The following is a 20,485-nucleotide window of genomic DNA, read 5'->3' on the forward strand; positions in this document are numbered from 1 at the left end:
CAAGGTAATTTGGAAGATAATCAGTCCATCACATTTTAATGACCATTTGAAATCATGTTTCTGGTTTTACAAATATACTTAATATTATATTTTTAAAGTTTTTATATGATCCATTAAATACAGAATAACCAGAGTTAAACAAATATGGCCCAAATTTTAATGTAACAGAGATTCCAGTTAGCACACAAATGTATTAGCAATATTTCTTCCTTGAAATTGTGAATTGTACTAAACAAAAGGGGAGGGGAGTCTGATCTCACTGAACAAGCAGGTATACAGAGCATAAAGCAATACAATCTTTGAAGATAACGGATGAAACAAGTCAGGGGGAAACAGCTGAAAGGTTTCTTTGTAATGCCAAATGAGAGCAGCCATTTCTACCCTGAAACAATGGATAAAATAGGATGTACTGGATGATGACATAAAGGATCAGAGGAACAAGGAGGCACACAGCATTTCTGACATATGGCTAGGGGAGGACACATACAACATGAGAGAGATTCTCCTTCAAAGTACACTTAGGGAAGCCTGCATTGTTCCAATAACGAAATCGGATACTGTTGGCTTTCTACAGTTCAAGAGTATATATTCTTAAATTAAATTCTACACCCAGTTCTGCCTTATCAGTTCTTCCCATGAGACCTGATGGGGTTTTGAAATAAATGCAACAAAACATGAGACATTGCTCAAAATTCTGGAGGTGATAATGCTGATGAGTTTCAGCATATGCCGTGTGGTGTGTATGTGTGTGTGTATATATAATAGCCCAAGTCACCACAGAACAGCCAGAGAGATCACTGAGAAACACCCAGGGACAAAGAAGGATACAATCAATGAAGTAGTATGGTACTAGAAACTTTTGAACTGCTCCTCAAAGAAAGCCTCCTTTAACACATAATATGTGAAACAAATAGAGAGGAATAATGCATATTCATGTTTTGGAACAAGGGGGAAACTCTACTGAAGTTGAAGTATGGAAACTCCTTGACATTACAGAATTGAAGACATGCATTGCTCTATTGCTCCTAGTGGGGATGGATGATAAGACAGCATGAAGCCTTGAACGAACAACATCACATCACTGATAAATTGGCAGTTCTTCAAGGCATGTGGATTAGCGTGTCACATCATCAAACGTGGTACACTTCAGGGATGGATCTAAAACTGAACAGATGGTTGAGTTCAGAAGTAAATGCTTATTCTGGTAATGTATGCCAAATCTGACATAAGATGTTGACATAATTCAATATTAAGACATTATACCTTCTAAAAAAGGTATTCACTTGGGCTGGAAGCTTGGTACACTACAAGAAACTCATGTAGTGATTGATAACTATGGTTAGACAAAATAATAAAATCACAGCTCATAGAATCATAGAGTTGGAAGGGACTCATAGTCCATCTAGTTCAACCCCCACTCAATGTAAGAACTTCATCTAGAGCATCCTCAGCAGGTAGCAGTCCAGACTCTTTTGAAGACATCCATAGAATGAGACTTCATCCACTCTCTGGTTAATTGGTTCCATTGCCGAACTGCTCTTATCTTCACAAAGTTCCATCTAATGCCCAATCAAAATCTATTCTCCAGTACTGTAAAACATAAAACCTGGTTCTACCATCTCAGGCAACAGAAAACAAACCAGCAGCCTTGTCTCTGTGGGAGCCCTTCAAAGCATGCAATCATGTCATCTCTTAGCTTCACTAGGCTTATCATGCCCAGCTCCCTTAACTTTTCCTGTTTTGTTCTCCATACTACTGTACTTATAATCCTAGTTGACCTTCACTGAACCTGCTCTAACTTGTTTATATCCTTCTTAAAGTGAGGTGCCCAAAACTGAATAGAGTACTCCAGATGAGGCCTGACTACTATTATTTTCCTTAATTTGGAAAATGTAGAGAAAGACCATTTTTTCACTAGTTACAAATGGCAGACGGTTTTCTAACTAAAGACATAATATACATTGGCACCATTTGAAAGAATAAGCTACACAATGCCCACTGTTACTTCTGCAGTGGGTAATTTGATTGTATCCAAGTGGCATGCTCTGGTTGTCTATAGTGAGGATGGAACAAAAAATGGTGCTTCATTAGGAGATATTTCCCTCTGTGGATTTTGTTACTTGGGTAGAATATTACTTCATAATACTATTATTGCTGTCTTTCCTGTACATAAATTTAAAAAGTTGCTTTTTGGATTTTATAACTAGAGGTTTTGTTTGTTTTCATTTGGAAATAACAGTATTTTTAAGACACAAAAATTACACTGACTGTTTTTATTTAATTAGTTTGCAGAAAAGGAAGTTTGTCAGCTACTCATATAAAATGTTCTGTCTCATAGGGGAACATGGCACACTTTTATCCTCCTGAAATACAAGCAATTCCTGTGGGGACAGAAAATACCCCACAAGTCAGTGTAATGATTTGTTTTTGTTTTTTAAATCCATAAGGAGGGAGATTAAAAGAACAGCACTGTTATGTCTCTTTCTGTATATGATAGAGCTGTAGATGCCTGCTGATTTATGCTTGTGAAATCTGTATAACATTCACTGTAAAATCCTGTTCAAAACTATCTGTATAAATAATAACTTGTTATTGTTGTGGGCCTTCAAATTGTTTCCAACATTTGGCGACCTAAAAATGAATCTATCATCAAACTTTCTAGAGAAAATTTGCAGTCCTCCAAGACTGAAATAGTGGACCTGACTAAGGCCATCCAGTGGGCTTCCATGGCCAAGTGGGAACTCAAAGCCTGGTCTCCACAGTCATAATCCAACTCTCAAATATTTATACCTTGCTGGCTCTATATAATGTCTTACCATGATAATATTTACTTTGTTCTTTGGTGTTTAAAATCCTTTGGAAACAGTGAGCTCATGCTTCATACAGCCTCATTCATGGGTAAAACAAACTTGGAGCAAGACTAGTCCCAGATCAATCCTCTGTTACCTGTAATGATAACTGAATGATTCATCCTCTCTGTGACTTGGTTCATCTTCTCCCAGAACCCTTTTCCAGCAGCAGCCATTTTCCATCTGGCTCCATCAAAGTGAATTGAAGGTTATGGAACCATGGTAGCTAGGCCATGGTGTGGTGTGTTATTGCAGGTGTAGGAGATTGTCAATAGAAAAATATTCCTAGACCACCTTAAAGAGCAGTGATGGACTAAGTGTTGCCCATGTGCTGCATGTGGACCTCGGGCCATTTTCGTGGCCCCTAGCATTCAAATTCCCAAGTATTCAAAAATTTGCTCCCAAATGCCTTCAAATGTGGGAGAATTTTTATAATGTCTTGACCAGGAAAAGCTTTATTAAAGAAAAACTCCAAGAAGTAAACTTACACTCACTTCCTGTTGTTTAAAAAATACATCTCCTGGGCCTTAAATGACAGTAGGGTAGGGTGCTGAGAACATGGTGAAAATGCTCCTTATGAACCCCAGAGGACATTTGGGGACAACTGGAGACAAAAATGTTATTGCGGGGGGCAGGTTTGCAAAGGAGTTGCATTGGGAGAGAGGCCCTTTAATGACTCCTGGGGGCCTACCACAGTTGCCCACCCCCTTTAAAAGAGACAGTCATGCAACAACACTCAGGATTCTAATAAAGTTTGCAGAGTACCACCATAATCCATAACTGAAGCAACCTTTAGAAGAGAACATACAGAGTGCCTGCTGCAGATTTCGACATCATGGTCACTGCAGCAAGATTAGTCGAATCATGAGGGGAATACTTCAAGGCATGAATTTAAGTGTGCCTAACAGGGACAGGGGAAAGTAAAATGAATTCAGCTTGCTTAAGACTATTATTTTGACTCATCCCCCAAAAAACTACACCAGCCATTCCACTAGAATAATAAAATAGCACTAAAAGAAATTACATATACTACAGTGGTGTCTGCCTATCAGCAGACTGCTGGCTAAGTGGTATCCTCCACCCCACTAAACCCTCCTAAACAAAGAGACAAATGAGGAAATCCCTCCACTCAACTAGATGTCCATTTAGAAACCACCATTGTGTTTTTTATAATTGTGTGTGTTGTAATAAATTTGATCTCCGATCACTCTGAAATGTGAATATATAAATGGCAGTTATGTTTGAAGCAGGTGGTTAAGGTAATATTTGTTAATAAATGTTGGCTGTTAGTTGTTAATTTGAACTTTTAAAATTTACAGATAACCCTCCCCCTTCAAAAGTCCATCAGCACTACTTTTAAAAAAACAGATGTTTTCCTTAGCCTTCTCACCATTTTCCTTTGGGTTGCATGTGTTACATCGTGAACTTGCAGCAAGGGTTTAGTGACAGTCTTGTACACTGCCGAGACAATTTTAGGCACTTTCTATGTAATTAATAGTAACTGCCTGAATCAACAGGTTTTTTGGTAAAGTCTTACTCGATTCACATTGCATTCATTTTCTGAGTCAACTTGAGTATCATGACTTGCATGGAAATCAGCAGAAATGAATCTTAAGCTATTCCAAATACTGAAAATAGCAAAATTTCATATAACCTAGCCTGTGTTATTAGAGAACTCAAAAGGAATTTATCTTGTGATTTAGGATAAATGCTAGATAGAATTTTGACAAGTATTTCCATTAAACAGCAAAGATATTTATTTCTACAATCATAGCTCCAGTCAAATCTTTTTTTTTTCCTTTTACAGGAGAATTCTAATTATCACCAATAAATATTTATCCCCTGCTGAGTATACAACTAAGCCTGCAGTGGAAAATTCTGACTTATTTTGAACCAGAGTTCACTGGGACTTAGCCTAGAAGCTATGAAATAAGAATAAAGGAAAAGTTTAAAAATTCAGAAATACATTTGTCCTCACCACCCACACATCTTGAATTAGTCAGCAGGATTAGCAAGCAAGTTCAAAACAAGGCATTTCTCTTTTTAAAAAATCAAATATACCACCTGATACTGGATTGCTGCTGATAAAGTGATTGGAAACTGCTGGAGGTACTTGACCCTCAAAGACAAGGCAATAATTTCACTTTTATACTGGACAATCAAGGAAGGGACACTGTAATTATCCCCAGTATGTACAGAAATGAAAAATGATTTAAGACTGAGTTCACTTGGAAGTGAACCTTTATTAAAAAGTGAAATAGAAGTTTGAAATAGAAATATACAAGGTGTGCTGCAGCTATAAATATTTCTTCTGAAAGACACAGAATCACTGAATGAGCCTGAGATATAAAGGTCTGGGGGGGAAATACTAAAAAAAACACTGAAAAACACATTTCCAAGGGGACTTCTCCCTAGATTTATAAAGTTATAAATAAAGAGTCCTATGAAATATTATGCCTTTCAGAATGAGAGATGTTTAAGCTGATTCTTTTTATCACACTGTCGCTCTGTCTCATTCAGTGAAGTTTACCAAGGGCTTCAGATGACATGGTCCTCTACACAATACACTTCCTTGTATTTCCATCACAACTTCTATATTTGTTTGTTTTTACCATATTGAATTTGTTAAGGAGACCACAACTGGATTGCTGGACTGTGCCATCGTTGTCAGTGTGATAACCCTCTCTACCTGGAAACAACCAGTGATATGAGCTCTATGCTGTTGTTCTCCAAGCCTGTTCTATCAGCATGCAGAGGGATGCAACTAGCTTTACTCCTTCAAACTCCTATTCCACTGCTCTCCTCACATGGGTAAATTAAAATTTAAAACATTCTTATTTATGCTATAGGATTTTAAATTCAAAGCAGAACAGTGAATATGAAATTGAAATATTCACAACATGCAGTTTTTTAAGGAACACTTTGATCTTCTCAGTTTTCATTATTCAGAGTTCAAGTAGACTGCACCATACCTTGGAAATCTACTTTATCTTGTACTAAAGCAGAATAAAAGCATGAAGCTTGATGTTCAGAATATAAAAACTAGGTACACAGAAGATAGACCTAATAATCTTTCTATGCTCTGGTGTTTCTTCGCAGCAGCACCAGAGACATTAAATACCCCCCCCCCCCCCGCCACCACCACCAAAAGAAAGAAAGAAAGAAAGAAAGAAAGAAAACATTTTCTACCCACTTAAGACCAGAGTTAAAGCTATGTCAAGTTAAAGCTGCTTGATCAAGCTGCATGAAGCCCAGAAATTGGAACAGAGGACCTGTTGGTCCCCTACACTATACTGCTTAAGAGAGAAGCCCTGTGCTCAGAATGATGTTGTGCATTCATTTGCCTTATTACCATTTACCTTCTATGCACCCACTTAGCCATGTTCTTCATAATGTCTAATCCTATATTATTTTAAGAATCTGAGCCTCAGCAGAGGGATCAGACTGTGGACTGACCCATGCCAGCTTAGTGTCTACATTGGTGGCTGGCTGGATTGGTTAAATAATGGAAAATTAGGATCCTCCTCTAATTCAGGAGTGTGTTAGGAAGTAAGATGGCTATAGAATCATAAATACATGAATATTCAAAGCATTCTCATTTCAGACTGAAACCAAACATTTATAAGATAACACTGCCAGCAGTTTCTGCTATAAACTTTTAAGGAGGCAAGAAAACATTAATAACTTTGGAAACCCACTGCTTAGGTCTTCATCACAATAATGAAACACTCTTCCTGGAGAAGTCAGAATGACCTGTATGCAGATATAAGGTACCCCAGACTCTTTTAGGACCTTTTCACACTACACCGTTATAGCACTATGATTCCACTTTAAATGTTGTGGGTCCGTCCTGTGGAATCCTGGGATATACAGTTTGATGTGTAATTGCAGATCTTCAACAGAGAATTCTAAATACCTCACAAATGGATCTTTCTTGTTTACTGTCAAGGGCACTGTAGCTTTAGTTTTAAAAAAAAGCAGATATTTTATTTTAAGCAGAAGCCAGAGGTGATGCTTTATTGGTCCTTCATCACCAGATTAGGCAGGGCTGAATTGATTTAATTCAAACTTATTTAAACCATTAATTGACACATGATTTAAATCATTTCTCTGAAGGACTTAAATTTTAATAGTTTAAATCAAATTCAAATCACTAGTAAGTAAGAGTCTTTTTAAAGATTTTTTGTTTTTTCTTTTTTGTAAAATAACCTTATTGTTTAATATAACATCAACACATGTTCAGAGATTAAGGTTTCATCAAAAAGTAGGTACACCCTAAGCAATTATTCTGAAATATTTTTAGATCCATTTTGAACATATCACAATGGGATGCCTTACATTTATATCCCGAACTATCCTTGTTCAGATCTACTCCATCTCCCCAACTCTTCAGCTCACTGACTTTATTTATCTTTGCACTTACAGAGAAGCAAGATCAAGCAAGGCAGGGAGAGATGGCAAGAGAGAAAATGCACACTACAGCATCTGCAGAATAGGGCTGATTAAGTTATCTCCCATGTCTGTAAACGACTGTTAGTGTATTCATGGAATCTAATGAGAAGTTGTATAATTAGTATTCGTGATATCTATGCTCTTTTACAACTAATTGGGTTTTTTTTTAAAAAAAGAAACTGAAAACTCATCTAAATGCTTTAAAATCTGGTTGAATTTTTCTAAAAAAATGTTTAGATAAAGTCAACTTTGGACATGAGATGGCATGACTCAATGGAAAAGTCAATAATGCTGGTGGTAGGCAGTAGGAAAAGAGAAAGACTATGCTACAGTTAGATTAATTCATAGAATCCACAACCCTGAGTTTTCAACAGCTGGACAGGACTGGATCTTGCAGGTTTCTCACAACTGAGTTGATAACACATACCAAATAAAATCCCTCTCAAATTTTAAAAAGCCATTTTTAAAAATGTCATTTCTTACCAGCCCTGAAATTAGGTAAACCTACATTCCAGATAGGCCTTTATCTATTGACTTCTCATTCTCCTACATCTGTACAAGTGTGCAAAATCTATGGGTTTTTTTTTTTACAGAACCCAGTCTGAGCACTAGCAAATACCAATCCTGCTATTCTTTTACATATCTAGGATTAAAAATAGGTTATTCAAAACTTATTAACTAAGTTGTGTTCACCTTCAGCTCTTTAAAAACATAATGAAATCATACACTGAAGGCAATTCAGTAATCATCACAAAATAAAAGGGCATAGTAGTGGAAGCTTGCTAGTTTCAAATCAGTTTCTTTTCAACCCCTTTTTCAACAATTAAGTGGATAAGTAAAAACTTGTAATCCAATGTTCTTTAAATTGGAGAAGCCCCTGACACCTATGTCTGTTAAACATATCTCCTGCAGCATCTATCACATACTGCTACTGAAAATAAACATTATCTAAAATAAATTCCCCTCCCCCTTTCATGTTTGACCACATTAGATTAGGAAAGACAAGCTGGAAGAGCTTGATAAAACAAAACTAGCACAGTCAAAATGACAGTTGTTTGTTCTCAGTGCTTTTCAGTACCTTCTTCAGCTTCTCACTACTAGAACTACTGATTTTTCGGTATCACACAGCAAGCTTTCCTAGTCACATCTTTTTGCAATGGTGTTGTAAGAAAGACAGATAACCACAGGCTCTGGAGCTGAATCTGGCCCTCTTGGTCTTCTCCTGATGGTCATGCCCCATTCCCATGATAGCCTGGTTTGCTGGTTGATTTCCCTGCTTAGTGAGAACTTCAAGCTATCTTTTAAAACCTTTTATTTCCACAGGAGAAAGAGCATGGCAAACTGGTATGTTTTTCAATAAATTATATAGATGGAACTTTGTGTTATCAGGTAGGCCAAGATTCAGTTGGACCCAACTAAAGCAGACCTGCAGAACCAATTGGTTTTATGTAAGTGTTAACTGTTCAGCAACTGATTCAGTGGGTGTTATCTAGTTGGAACTAGCAGCTGGATTTAAGCTTTGCTATTTAGCAAAGGTGGGCAGTCTCTGAAGCTGGTCAAGCCAGCAGCTTCCAGTCTCCAGAGAGCTTCCAAGAATGAAATAATTGTATTCAATGGGCACAAACACTGGCACATTGGGGTGGGATTAGATAAAGAAAAAACATTTGTATGGGATATGTGCAGCCCAAGAGAGGCCAATCACCCCCCCCCAATCCTAAATGAATGGCAAAAATGTACCCCACAACCCCAATAAGACACTGGAGGGCATCTGAATGTATTTTGCTAGGGGCAGTTAGCCAAGATATCACTTTTTTTATTGGAGTGTGTTTTATTTATCTTTTTAACAAGTATGTTTTTAAATAATTGTATATTGTTTTAATTGTTACTATTTTAATTGATTTTAAGCTGTACTGTTTAATTTTAATTGTTTTCCTTTTGTGAGCCACCTTGGATCCCATTCTGGGCGAAAGATGGCATAATAAATAAATAAATAAGTAAGTAAATAAAGGTCTCTTGGCAGCTCTGTAACCCCTGACAGTTGCTCATCTTTGAAGGATTGAGACTGAAAGATTTTAGCATCTTTACAGGAACAATTAGGAGAAAGAGATGCAGCATTACAGCCACACATACCCATATATGCCTCTGCCATCACATCTTCTGATAAAACAGCCTGTGACATCAGATGGGGGCACCTGGCCATGTCCAACCTAATAGAAGGTGCGGGGCATGCAGCAGTAGTGGGTCCATGGCGCAATTGTGGATGAGCATATAAACACCTGCCTGTCAGTGCAACATGGGATTGGCCTGTGCTATCCTGCCCAACTGCTTAGGGCCCTTGAGAAAGGTTGACTCTTCCTTGGGGAACCATATCACAGCCAGTTTATATTTCTGTCTTAGAGACCAGAACAGTTAAAAGAAATATATCGTTGGCCCTCCATGTCCACAGGTTCTTTATACATGGGTTCAAGCATCCACGGTTTGAAAATATTCAAAACATATATATATATATATATATATATATTCCAAAAAGCAACCTTGATTTTGCTATTTTATATAAGGGTCACCAGTTTACTATGCCACTTTATTTAAGGGGACTTGAACATCCACAGATTTTGGTATCCACGAGGGATTCTACAACCAAACCCCAGCAGATACCAAGGGTCTACTGTGTGTGTACCCTAGTGTACTACAGAATCAGGAAACTTCAGGAATGTGCTTCTGAAACATTTTTCTTTCAGATTTAAATATATTTTTTCTTAAGTTTATTAAGTAACAGACCACACATAAACATTAAAATACCACACAAAGCAGGTAAGATTTATAATGGCTTTACATCACTGAAACACGCCATTTTGATCATCTGCAACTTTTATTTTTTGATAACAAAATTTTAAACATCAGAAGTGCTCTGGAGTGGTGTCACAGTGGAGCTCATCCAGGGGCAGATTGTTTTTATGGCAGATAATTTCTGTAGGAGTAGAAACAGCGTGACACAGGATAGTTGTTGTTTTAAAAAAAATAGATCCAGAACAAGACATTTAGTTTCAACCATGTTATGCACAATTAATGCCAGTTTTACCAGAGCCAAACGTACACTATATGATAGCAAGCCACTACTTGGAGGCAAGTTCTATTTGTGTCGAAAGAGCTTAGTCTCAAATGAGTTTGACAGACATGAGGGCCAATGTATATAATGGCAATGGGGGAAATGTGGCAAAATGCAAGTAGACTTCCATGGATTTTATCACTCTTTATTCCACCTCTTTCCAAAGCATATTCCAGAGGATCTCCCAATCTTCCTGTGCAGACTACATGGAGAAGAGGAAATTTCTGTTTTGCTGATATAAGCTATTTTGTTGCTGGAAAAAGCTGACTGGTGAAAAGACAGTGTTGCAAATGATGACAATTTGAATTCTAATCCAATGATTATCTCTATATTTGTGTATGCTCTAAAATATTCTGATGCCCTTGTATGTACATGTAAGCTTATAGAGCAACTCTTCAGCCAGAGGGCATAGGGAGGAAAGGGTAAATTCCACTGTTATATTGTTTCAACTACTTTCTGTTGGCAAATGTTTAAAGCTGTACTTGTATGCTTACACCCATTTTTATCTACCTGCTTATTGCAATATTCTAGTATCACTTTGTATAATCACATTTCAATTACCTTATGACCTTTCATCACCAGATGCCTGGAATTTAGAGCACAAATCAAAAGAGTGAAATATTATTCCAGGGGCTGAAATGGAATAAACAGGAGTTCACACTCTGAATCAATCAAAAAAGGAATTTTGAAAAGACAAGGGTTGTGAACTGACAAAGAGTAGGCAAGACAGAACTAGCTGTGGAATTAGAAATAAGCCAGCTGCCAATTTACATCTTTGGGAATACAACTTTTGGAACACCAAAGTTTAATGGGAGAACATATGCTTTGCATGTGAAAGGTCTCAGGTTCAATGACTTGCCATTTGCAATTAAATTATCTTAGACAGCTGTGGTGCACCTGAATTTATTGACAGGTTTTCAATGAAGACCATTTGGAATATATAGATTAGTGGTTGGGGTAAGACACCATCCTCTCTTTCATGGAGGCAAAGGGCCAATGGCAAAGTTAATTGTGGTGAAAAGCAAACGTATGCAAGTTAACCACAAGTCTGAGAAACTTCACTCTCTGTGCCAGAAATGGGATATGGTAAAAGCATTGTCTGTAATCTCACAGTATTTTACTTACTGCAGTACTAAGGATTATTTCATTGCAGTGTAATAAATATACTTTACAAAAGTACAGTATATGTTTATTACACTTGTGCTTGAGCTGCAGATTTAAGCTTCAGCAAGCTGCACCTTTATTCAATTGAGATTAACATTATTTCATCATGCACTGTCTTGCCTTCAGCTACTTAAGACTGCACCAGCTCAGAATCACGAGATGCTAAGATTAGTACAAATTAGATGGCATATTAGATACAGTTAAACACTTCAACATATTGCTTTAGACCAGGCCTGCACAACATATGGCCCAGGGGCCACATGCGGCCCACCAAAGGATTTTGGGTTGCCCACAGGGAAATGGAACGACTTCAGGGCTCCTCCACCTCTTGTCCTCCTCCTGAGGAGAGGGCCATACAAGGAGGAAGAGGAAGGGCGAATGCTCACCCTGCAAGGCTCCTACACCACCAGGCTTTCTCCTGAGGAAAAGGCCAGGTGGTGAAGGAAGAGGAGGACAGGCAAACACTCATCCTGTAAGATTCCTCCACTGTTTGGTTTTCTGCCAAGGAGAAGGCTGGGTAGAAGAGGAGGTAGAAGACAGGCAAATGCTTGCCCCTCGAGGCTCCTCCACTACCTGGCTTTGTCCTGAGGAGAAGGCCAGGTAGTGGAAGCGGCGGAGGATGGGTGAATATCTGAACTGCAAGGCTCCTCTGCTGCTCAGCTTTCTCAAGTGGAGGAAGATGGGCAAACACTCACCCAGCAAAGCTCCTCCTTTCCCAGCTTTCTCCTGGGTGGTGAAGGAGGCTTGCAGGGCAAGCATTTACCTGTCCTCCTCCTCCTTCTACACCTGGCCTTCTCCTTGGGAGAAAACCCAGACATCTGGGTGGAAGAGGAGAATGACAAGAAAGGCTCTCCTGCTGTCCAGCTTTCTCCTGAGAGGGCCAGGCAGAGCAGGAGAAGGCAATTAATATTAATTCTAATTAATATTATTGATTGGTATTAATTAGTATTAATAATTAATATGATTAACAAAACTTTCCTAATATTATTAATTAATATCTAATTAAAACCTCTCTGCGGCCTGAAGAAGTTGACTCTATTTTAATTTTGGCCCCTATCTATTGCCAGGTTGTGCAGACCTGCTTTAGATGATTTTACAGAAACATTGGTCTTTCATTGAATTTATCCATTTGTATTTAAGGTCAACAATATGACAGTATATTCAACAGACAGTGTCAGGAAGTTCAACTGACTTGAACTGTATGTGGTTGTGTGAAAATATTTATGTTGTGCCTGTGTCCACATGAGGAAAAACAAACAATAGTAGATAGCTCTGTAAAACAGTTTAAAGGTGTCTTAAATCTACACTAATAGGAAGATCTTCCAGAGTGGAAGTTCACTGTCAAGTAAAATAACATGGTGTATATCCATACTTCACAGTTAAAGCAGTTTGATACCACTTTAACAATTTTATTTCCATCCTACAGAATCCTTGGTGTTCAGTCTGGTGTGTGCACAAGGCTTCAAGTTGCCTGTGGATTTATGGCGATCCCATAATTTCATAGGTTTTTTCTTAGACAAGAAATACCTGGAGGTAGTTTTGCTAGTCCCTTCTTCTGAAATACAGTCTACAGCACCTGAATTCATTGGCAGTCTCCCATCCAAGTACAGTGGGTCCTTGTAATGGGGGATTTTTACTTTTTTGAATATTTTCAAGAAATGGATGGTTGAATCCGTGGATAAAAAAAAATTCATGGATACGGAGGCTGACCCTGATTAGCTTTCAATATCAGACAGGATCTGGTGTCTTTATGGTATTTAGACAGTTTTTCAACTTGTTGAGGTACTCAGAATTATCTGCTAGCAATCCTTATGGAATTGCCCCCTGAGCTCCAACACTAGAGCTTCCTAAAAGAGAATTCTAACTACACCATCAAACTACAAATCCCAGATTCTGTAGAACGGAGCAATAGCCGTTAAAGTGGTATGAAACTGTTATAATCATGAAGTGTGGATACTCTCAATCTATGTGTGTATTAATAAACACCTAAATACATGTAGATGCACATGCACTATGTAAAAGAACTTCTCTGTCCTTCTTTCTATTTAAAGTAGCCATCCTCCCTTTGGCAAACAGGAGGCTCTGGGAAACCCTCTAAAGATGGTTCTTAAAGATCTTGTCACTGCAAAACAAACAGTTGATGAAAGTTATTTAAAAACAGAAACATGTGTCTCTTCTTAAACTGAGCACTATTTGTAAAGTATGTTAAAGGTTTGTTCGAATTGCACAATTGTTCATAATAACATGGTTCTAGTAGATGAACACTGTATGTTTTCAACATAATCAAAAGTTTTAAGTTGTCTCAAAAGGCTAATAGGTTCTGATAACTACTACAAATAGCTGAAATGTCAGCTCTGTATACCCACATGAGCATAATCTCTGCCGTGAGTTGGAAATCTTATATATTTTTGTAATACTGAACAGACATAGAAATGACATAAGAACATTTAGTACAACTGGTTCTTGATGGGAGAAAACAGATCTGAATGGAATTATGAATGGATTAACATCATAGGTGGGGAAGTGTGGTTGGTCTGGGGGTCCCATGTTCTGCCCTTCAACCCTTTGAGTGCTTCATGAGCAGCCAAAAACATCAAGAATTAGAACCAAGAACAAAAAATGGATGTGACTAGAAATGCACTTCTGTCTTGGAAAAACATGGGGGCTGTTAGTCGTTAATGTTGTGGTATGCGTCCAAGTCATTCCTAACTTATGGTGACCCCAAGGTGAACCTGTCATAGGGCTTTCTTAGCAAGTTTCTTCATAGGGGATTTGCCATTGCCATTCTCTGAGGCGAAAAGAATATGACTTACCCAAGATCACCCAGAGGATTTTTATGTTCAAGCAGGGATTTGAACTCTGGTCTCCAGAGTCATAGTCCAATGCTCAAACCAGTACACCACACTGGCCCTTACTTATGTCAAAAGCTAGTCTTACAGGTTTGTAATGACTTTGTAGATGTTACCTATTCACAATTACAATTGTGACGAAATGTCACAATCATGAATGCCCTTTAAATGCACTTCAAAATCCAGCCAGGATGATGCATCCAGCCCTCTAGCAGCACGATGAGGAGTTTCAACAGGACCCCACTTGGTACACTGGTGAATTCCTGGCAGGAGGAGACTGGTGCATTATCCTTCACCACCCAGCTTGCCAGTGCTGTCCCTCTATCTCTCTGTGCAGCTGACTGGACTTTAAAGTGGGTTTTGTGGATCATATTGGGAGAATAATCATAGCCACTACACTGTGGCTATGTGTCTGATGCAGAGCCTTGGCTAGGGTTCCTAGGGTTAAACAGGGCACATCTGCAACTGATGTCAAAGATGAGGCTTGGAGCCTTCCAGGAAAGGCAACTCACTAGACCAGTTAGTCCGGAGGGTTGAGGGCTGCAGAACAGCCTGAAAGGTGTACTATTTGTCTGCCCTAGTTTATACCAAGAATCACACAACATTATCAATATATGCCCTCAAATTACTGTTTATAGATAATATTGGTGTGAAATCAAATTAGCACACATAATCTGATCAGGAAAAAGTACCTTCCAACCCATTTTCAACCTGGTTTGGTAAAACACACAAACATACACACATGAACATAGTATGAAGGTAACAAGCATCCACATGGATTGCAGACATGCCAACATCCTCCAAATAAGCCAGAGTTTTGACTGATTTTTTAATAATCGATACAAGGCATTTTTGTCTCATTAACAGCAAGCAATCATTAGCTAAACCCTAACATAACATTAAACCATGCCTACATGACTCTATCACAGACAATCTCAGTCTCATATCTCTCTTCCTTAACAAGGGAACCAAAAGCTACCATTTCCAGTTTTACATAAGCCACCATGTGCTATTACAAATGAATTCTGAAAGCTATGGTTCTCATTAACTCTGGAGAAATCAGAATGGGAAAACACAGACTGATCCTGTGTTGATCAAACTACGTCCTGTTAAAGTAAGCTTCACTTTCCTCACTTCAGACATAAAAATAAACTCTTGTTTATTCAAAACTGGAACTTTTGTTACTTCCATTCTGTGGTGGAAGAGAAAAAAGTACACGTACCATTGGCCCATTCTGAGAAGATAAAACCGTTATGACATTACATCTAAATCAGAACAGTATTTTAAACAGAATCAACTAACATAAAGCTAAATGTAACGCTTAAAATTTTGTGAAAATACCCAGAATTTCAGCAAAAAACATTGTACAAGAATGTCTGTAAAGTCAGAAAAATCAGGAACAATAAAATATTTCCAAACTCAGGGAGGTGACTATGGGTCTACCAGACACTTCTCCTAATCCAATATTTGAAATCTGGCTTCATCCCTAGCATGTTCTTTGGCTAAAAATCTAAAAGTCTGTTCTTCATTGCCTATTGTTATTGTGTTCCTTCAGGTCTTTTCCAACTTATGGTAATTCTAAGACAAATATATCATGGGGTTTTCTTGGCAAGATTTGTTCAGAGGGAGGTTTGCTTTTGCCTTCCTCTGAGGCAAAGAGAGTGTGACTTGTCTAGGGTCACCAGTGGGTTTCTGTAACTGAGCAGGAATTTGAACCCTGGTGTCCAGAATCCTATTCCAACACCCAAACCACTGACTCTCCCACTGCTTATTAAGGAGAAATTATAATATGGTGAGAGACATTACAGCTGAAGTCCAACAAAAAGATAAGCATGCTTAAGCCCACTGAAATCCCTCATCCTAAATATGCAAAATTCTGTATTGACTTGTAACCAATCCTATTTTGGGAACACTCTTGGCTAAAAGGTGAGTTGAAGAGTCAAGCACATACCCAGCCCTAAACATCTGCACTGAAGTTGATACTAGACTATCTAATTCTAAAGCGTGAGTAGCATCTTTGCAATGTATGTATGAATTCATGATCTTTAATTTGTACTGTGGCAGATAGCAGCACAACTCTGCTTAGGTAATTATTCACAGGTACATATTACAGTCCCTCTGCATGACCTTCTCTGACCAGACATGATGGAGAGAAACCACAATCAAGTATGTTTACCAGGACTCTACTACATCCAACAGGGTATGACAAAAAAGAAATAAAAGCTTCCAACACTGCCATTGATGTATTACAAGGCACATGCTGTTATTAAGAAATTAATCTGATGGGGAAAGTATCATGTGAAGTAAGTAATTAAAATTAGGCCCTTTATGTAATAATGCTTGATGAGCTGACCTTTGAAAAGCTTTAAATATTTAAATACGCAGACACTTTTAAATCAAAGCTTTTAAAACTTGCAAATCCTATATCAAATAGCTTTTACAAGTGACTAAATCATATATCAAGCTGGCCCATTCAGGGTGTTGATTCATGAGATCTTCCTATAGCAAGAAAAACTAAGCAAGTGTTTAAAAAGTTACTGTTTTATTTCTGCATCATGTTCCTAAGTAATTAAGGACAGTGCACATGTTTTAATGCATGCCTGAATCTGTGTTGTTGAAATCGTTATGCCTGCTTCAGCTTTTTGGAGTAACATGTCACACCCCTGATGGCAGCACCCACATTCACATACAGTACACACGCACACATACCCAAAACAAAGTTATGTTACAACCGTTCAGTATTTACAGCATTCTTATCATGAGAATTTGGAATTTGGTAATTTAAGACACACTTCCTTTTAGAAGGACCATTAAGTATTCCATCTATATGAAACCACTGTCTCTCATATTAAAGAAACTGTTGTTTACATTTGCTGTATCACTTAAATTAATAATATGGTCCTGTTCCAAGCCCCATTCTCCCTCATCCTCTTCATCAGGCTCAGCTTCTGACACACTGCGAGTGTTCTCATACAAAAAGATCTGTTCGTCTACATGAGCTGGAGCTAATCGATTTCTCTTTGCCCTAACAACATTAGCAGATGAACCAAAAAGACGTTCAGAGAACACTCTCGTGGCCACAATGCACCAGTATTTCTGAAGAACCTTTGGTAAAACAGGAAATAAAGCGAGTCTGTCAGACCACCATTTGAGGGGATCTTCATTTAATCCAAGGACTTTCTGTGATTTGAAATTGCTCAATTCCTCAATAATCTGAGCATGCCATTCCTCTTGGTCTTCAACACCGCCTGTCTGGCAAAAGATTTCTGCAAGCATGTTATTGATGTTGCTGGTAGGAGGAGAGGTGGAGGCAATTACAATTTTTTTCACTGGGGGCTCTTCAGCCACTGCAAAAAACTGCTCTTCTGTCTTCACTGTGCTCTCTTTTACTTTCTCCAGAAGACTTTTTGCTTCTTCCACCACTCTGTTTTCAACCTGTTGCCTCTCAAATGCTGAAAGAAAGGGCAGTTTCTTGTACCTTGGGTCCAAGAAAGTTGCAACATTAAGAAACATGTCTATGTCAGGTGTATGCTGGTATGTTGTAGATAATTCTTTGGCTATCACTTCCTTTGCCATACTGATTTCTTTCAGGTCATTTTCCTTGATGTTTAATGTTGTATTCAGCAGCATGTGAAGGAGGGGTTTCACCATACTTATTGTTGGGTACTTGGAAGCAGACATCATCTCAGCAACCTGCTTGAATGGCTGCAGCAAGTCCACCAAGCCTTCAACTGTATTCCATTCACTGGCTTCCAACATCAGATGGTGATTATTGCTGTCCTCCACAAGAACTGCAGCAATTACAAACTGTTGCTCTTTAAGACGATGCAACATGGCAAGTGTGCTACCCCACCAGGAAACACGATCACTCACAAGCATGCAATGTGAAGTGTTCTGTTGCTTCTGTTTCTCACCCAACATGTACATGGCTACTGCAGACTGCTGGAAATATTCTACCAATTTCCGACATCTGCACAGGACACCAGATAATTTGGGAAGCTGAAAAGCTTGTTGTATACCCACATTAAAAGTCTGCCCCAAGCAAGGAATCTGTACTGGAATGTCCAAAAGTGAGCAAGCTTTCACTATGTCTTTCCCATAGTCTGTTGTTGCACCAAAAACTTTTGTATTGATTCCCCATTCAATGAATATCTCATAAAGGACTCGTGTAATGGTTTCTGCGGTATTTTCCTCTGGCACTTCAAATGTTTTTAAACAACGGGAATTAACAGCCAGGCAGCTGGAAGAGCCATTATTGAGAAAGTGAACTGTCAGTGTTACATAGGATCTATTCTGGTTCTCACTTCTCCACATATCAACAGATATGCCACACCACAGGATATCAGTCAGTTCTTTTAACACAATGTCCCTAATAGCACTGTATTTCTCAGGAATTGCTTTTGTGCAGAAATACTTTCTGCATGGAAGTTCATATCGGGGGTCAGCTATTCTTAAGAGATTCTTGAAGGTGGGCTCATCTACAATAGAAGGAGGATACAAGCCCTCACACATTAAGCTAACCACTGCTGATGTCAGTTCTTGATGCTTTTTATTTTCATAACTGTGACATGTCTTCATAATTAAGTTCTCCTGAGCAACCTGCTGAGATGATTCTGGCTTCAGTTTTGAGAAAGCAGTTGCGAAGGCCTCCCTCATCTGCTCAGTGTTGCTTTTCACAAATTCACAGAACTCATCTGGATGATTCTTTTCAAGATGGTAAGACAGGTTGGATGTATTTCCTGAATAGGCAATCTGTGTCATGCAAATGCGGCAGTAGATTTTCTTCCACTGTAATATGCATCCTTCAGCGTTGGTATCAAAGCCAAAGTACTTCCAAACTTTGCTTTTTGCTCTTGGGTGGGCCACTAACTTTAGGTCTGATGTGGAAGCTTCTGTACTTTTATTCTCCATTGCTTCTTGGCCACTGTCCCAATCTTTTGATTCTTCACTCATTAATGAGCACCTGATAAAAAGGCAGCAGATAAACACAAAATGAGAAAGCATAGGTCAACTATCTGAAATCACTGCTTCTATGAATAAATATAGCCTACCTTAATTATATTAATATCTGAGTATGTCTGAGGATAGAAATTAGCCTCACAGTTCCTTTAGAAATGGGACACACAACAACATCAAACAGTGGATGCTTGGTATTTGCTGGGCTTTGGTTCCAGGACCCTCCATGGATACCAAAAGTTGTGGAATGGATGTTAGTCCCATTATATACAGTGGCATAGTAAAATGGTGTCCCTTGTATAAAATGGCAAAATCAAGGTTTGCTTTTTTTGGAATATATATATATTCAATACATGGATGGTAGAATCCATAGGTTCAGAATCAATTAATATGGAGGGCTGCCCATACTTGTATGCACAGTCTGTAGTAATTCAGACTGTCAACAAATAGACTCAATCAAAATTTAAGTTACATTACATTATACAATAGTATAGGTGGAATCAGAGCCAGCGCCTCAGTTATATGGTTTTAATTTTAACTTAACCTGGACTCCACCGTACAAGGAGATGCTGACAGTTAAAGAGTGAGGATATGATATGATATCTTTTGTTATTATAACCTTGCTCTTCCTAACTTGAAAGAAGCATAAGGTCTGACTCTGACAGCCCTCTGGACATCCCACAAGTTCCATGTGTCATCAAATTCCCCCCCCCCCCCCACTCTTTGTTTCCTGATCCAAGCTGAAAATGAATGTAAGGGTTTACCCACCTCACACTAAGCTCTGGAAGAACTCATAAGTGTTTCTAAGGCAAAGGGTGCTTGCAAAGACAACCCTTCTCTCTACAGACTTCTCTACAAATACAACTCTTCACTGCATTGACAAGCCCAGTTTCCAGCTCAAAAGGCAGCAAGTGGCTCCCTTATACCCACCAGTGAGAGGAGGGAAACTCTGACAAATGCATTTTTGGTTCCTCAACATATTCAACTCCTAGTTAATCCAGGCTTCACGTGAGTTCTTGTAATGTGTAAGAAACTTCTATGAACTGAAATAATTTGTCATCTTCTGCATACCCCTTTTGAGGCTATCAATGCATCACATTTTATCCATT

The 20,485-nt window shown here is 38.5% G+C and overlaps 2 protein-coding genes across 4 annotated transcripts in view; both read right to left on the reverse strand.

The window, feature by feature from the left end:
• LOC149319365 (polyprenol dehydrogenase-like) overlaps positions 1 to 20,485 on the reverse strand; it is a 137,126-nt gene that overhangs the window by 104,073 nt on the left and 12,568 nt on the right. The window lies entirely within an intron of this gene.
• The window catches only part of LOC149319366 (E3 SUMO-protein ligase ZBED1-like), a 47,226-nt gene continuing 39,130 nt past the window's right edge, over positions 12,390 to 20,485 (reverse strand). For both annotated transcript variants that reach the window (XM_089511553.1, XM_089511554.1), the window contains exon 2: positions 12,390 to 19,383. In XM_089511553.1, the coding sequence (XP_089367679.1) occupies positions 17,244 to 19,373 (2,130 nt within the window). In that variant the 5' untranslated portion in view covers positions 19,374 to 19,383 and the 3' untranslated portion in view covers positions 12,390 to 17,243. The remainder of the gene's footprint in view (positions 19,384 to 20,485) is intronic.

Source organism: Sceloporus occidentalis, unplaced genomic scaffold, assembly GCF_023333645.1.
Source record: "Sceloporus occidentalis isolate IW3139 unplaced genomic scaffold, rSceOcc1.0.p SCAF_2, whole genome shotgun sequence".
Taxonomy (NCBI): Eukaryota; Metazoa; Chordata; class Lepidosauria; order Squamata; family Phrynosomatidae; genus Sceloporus; species Sceloporus occidentalis.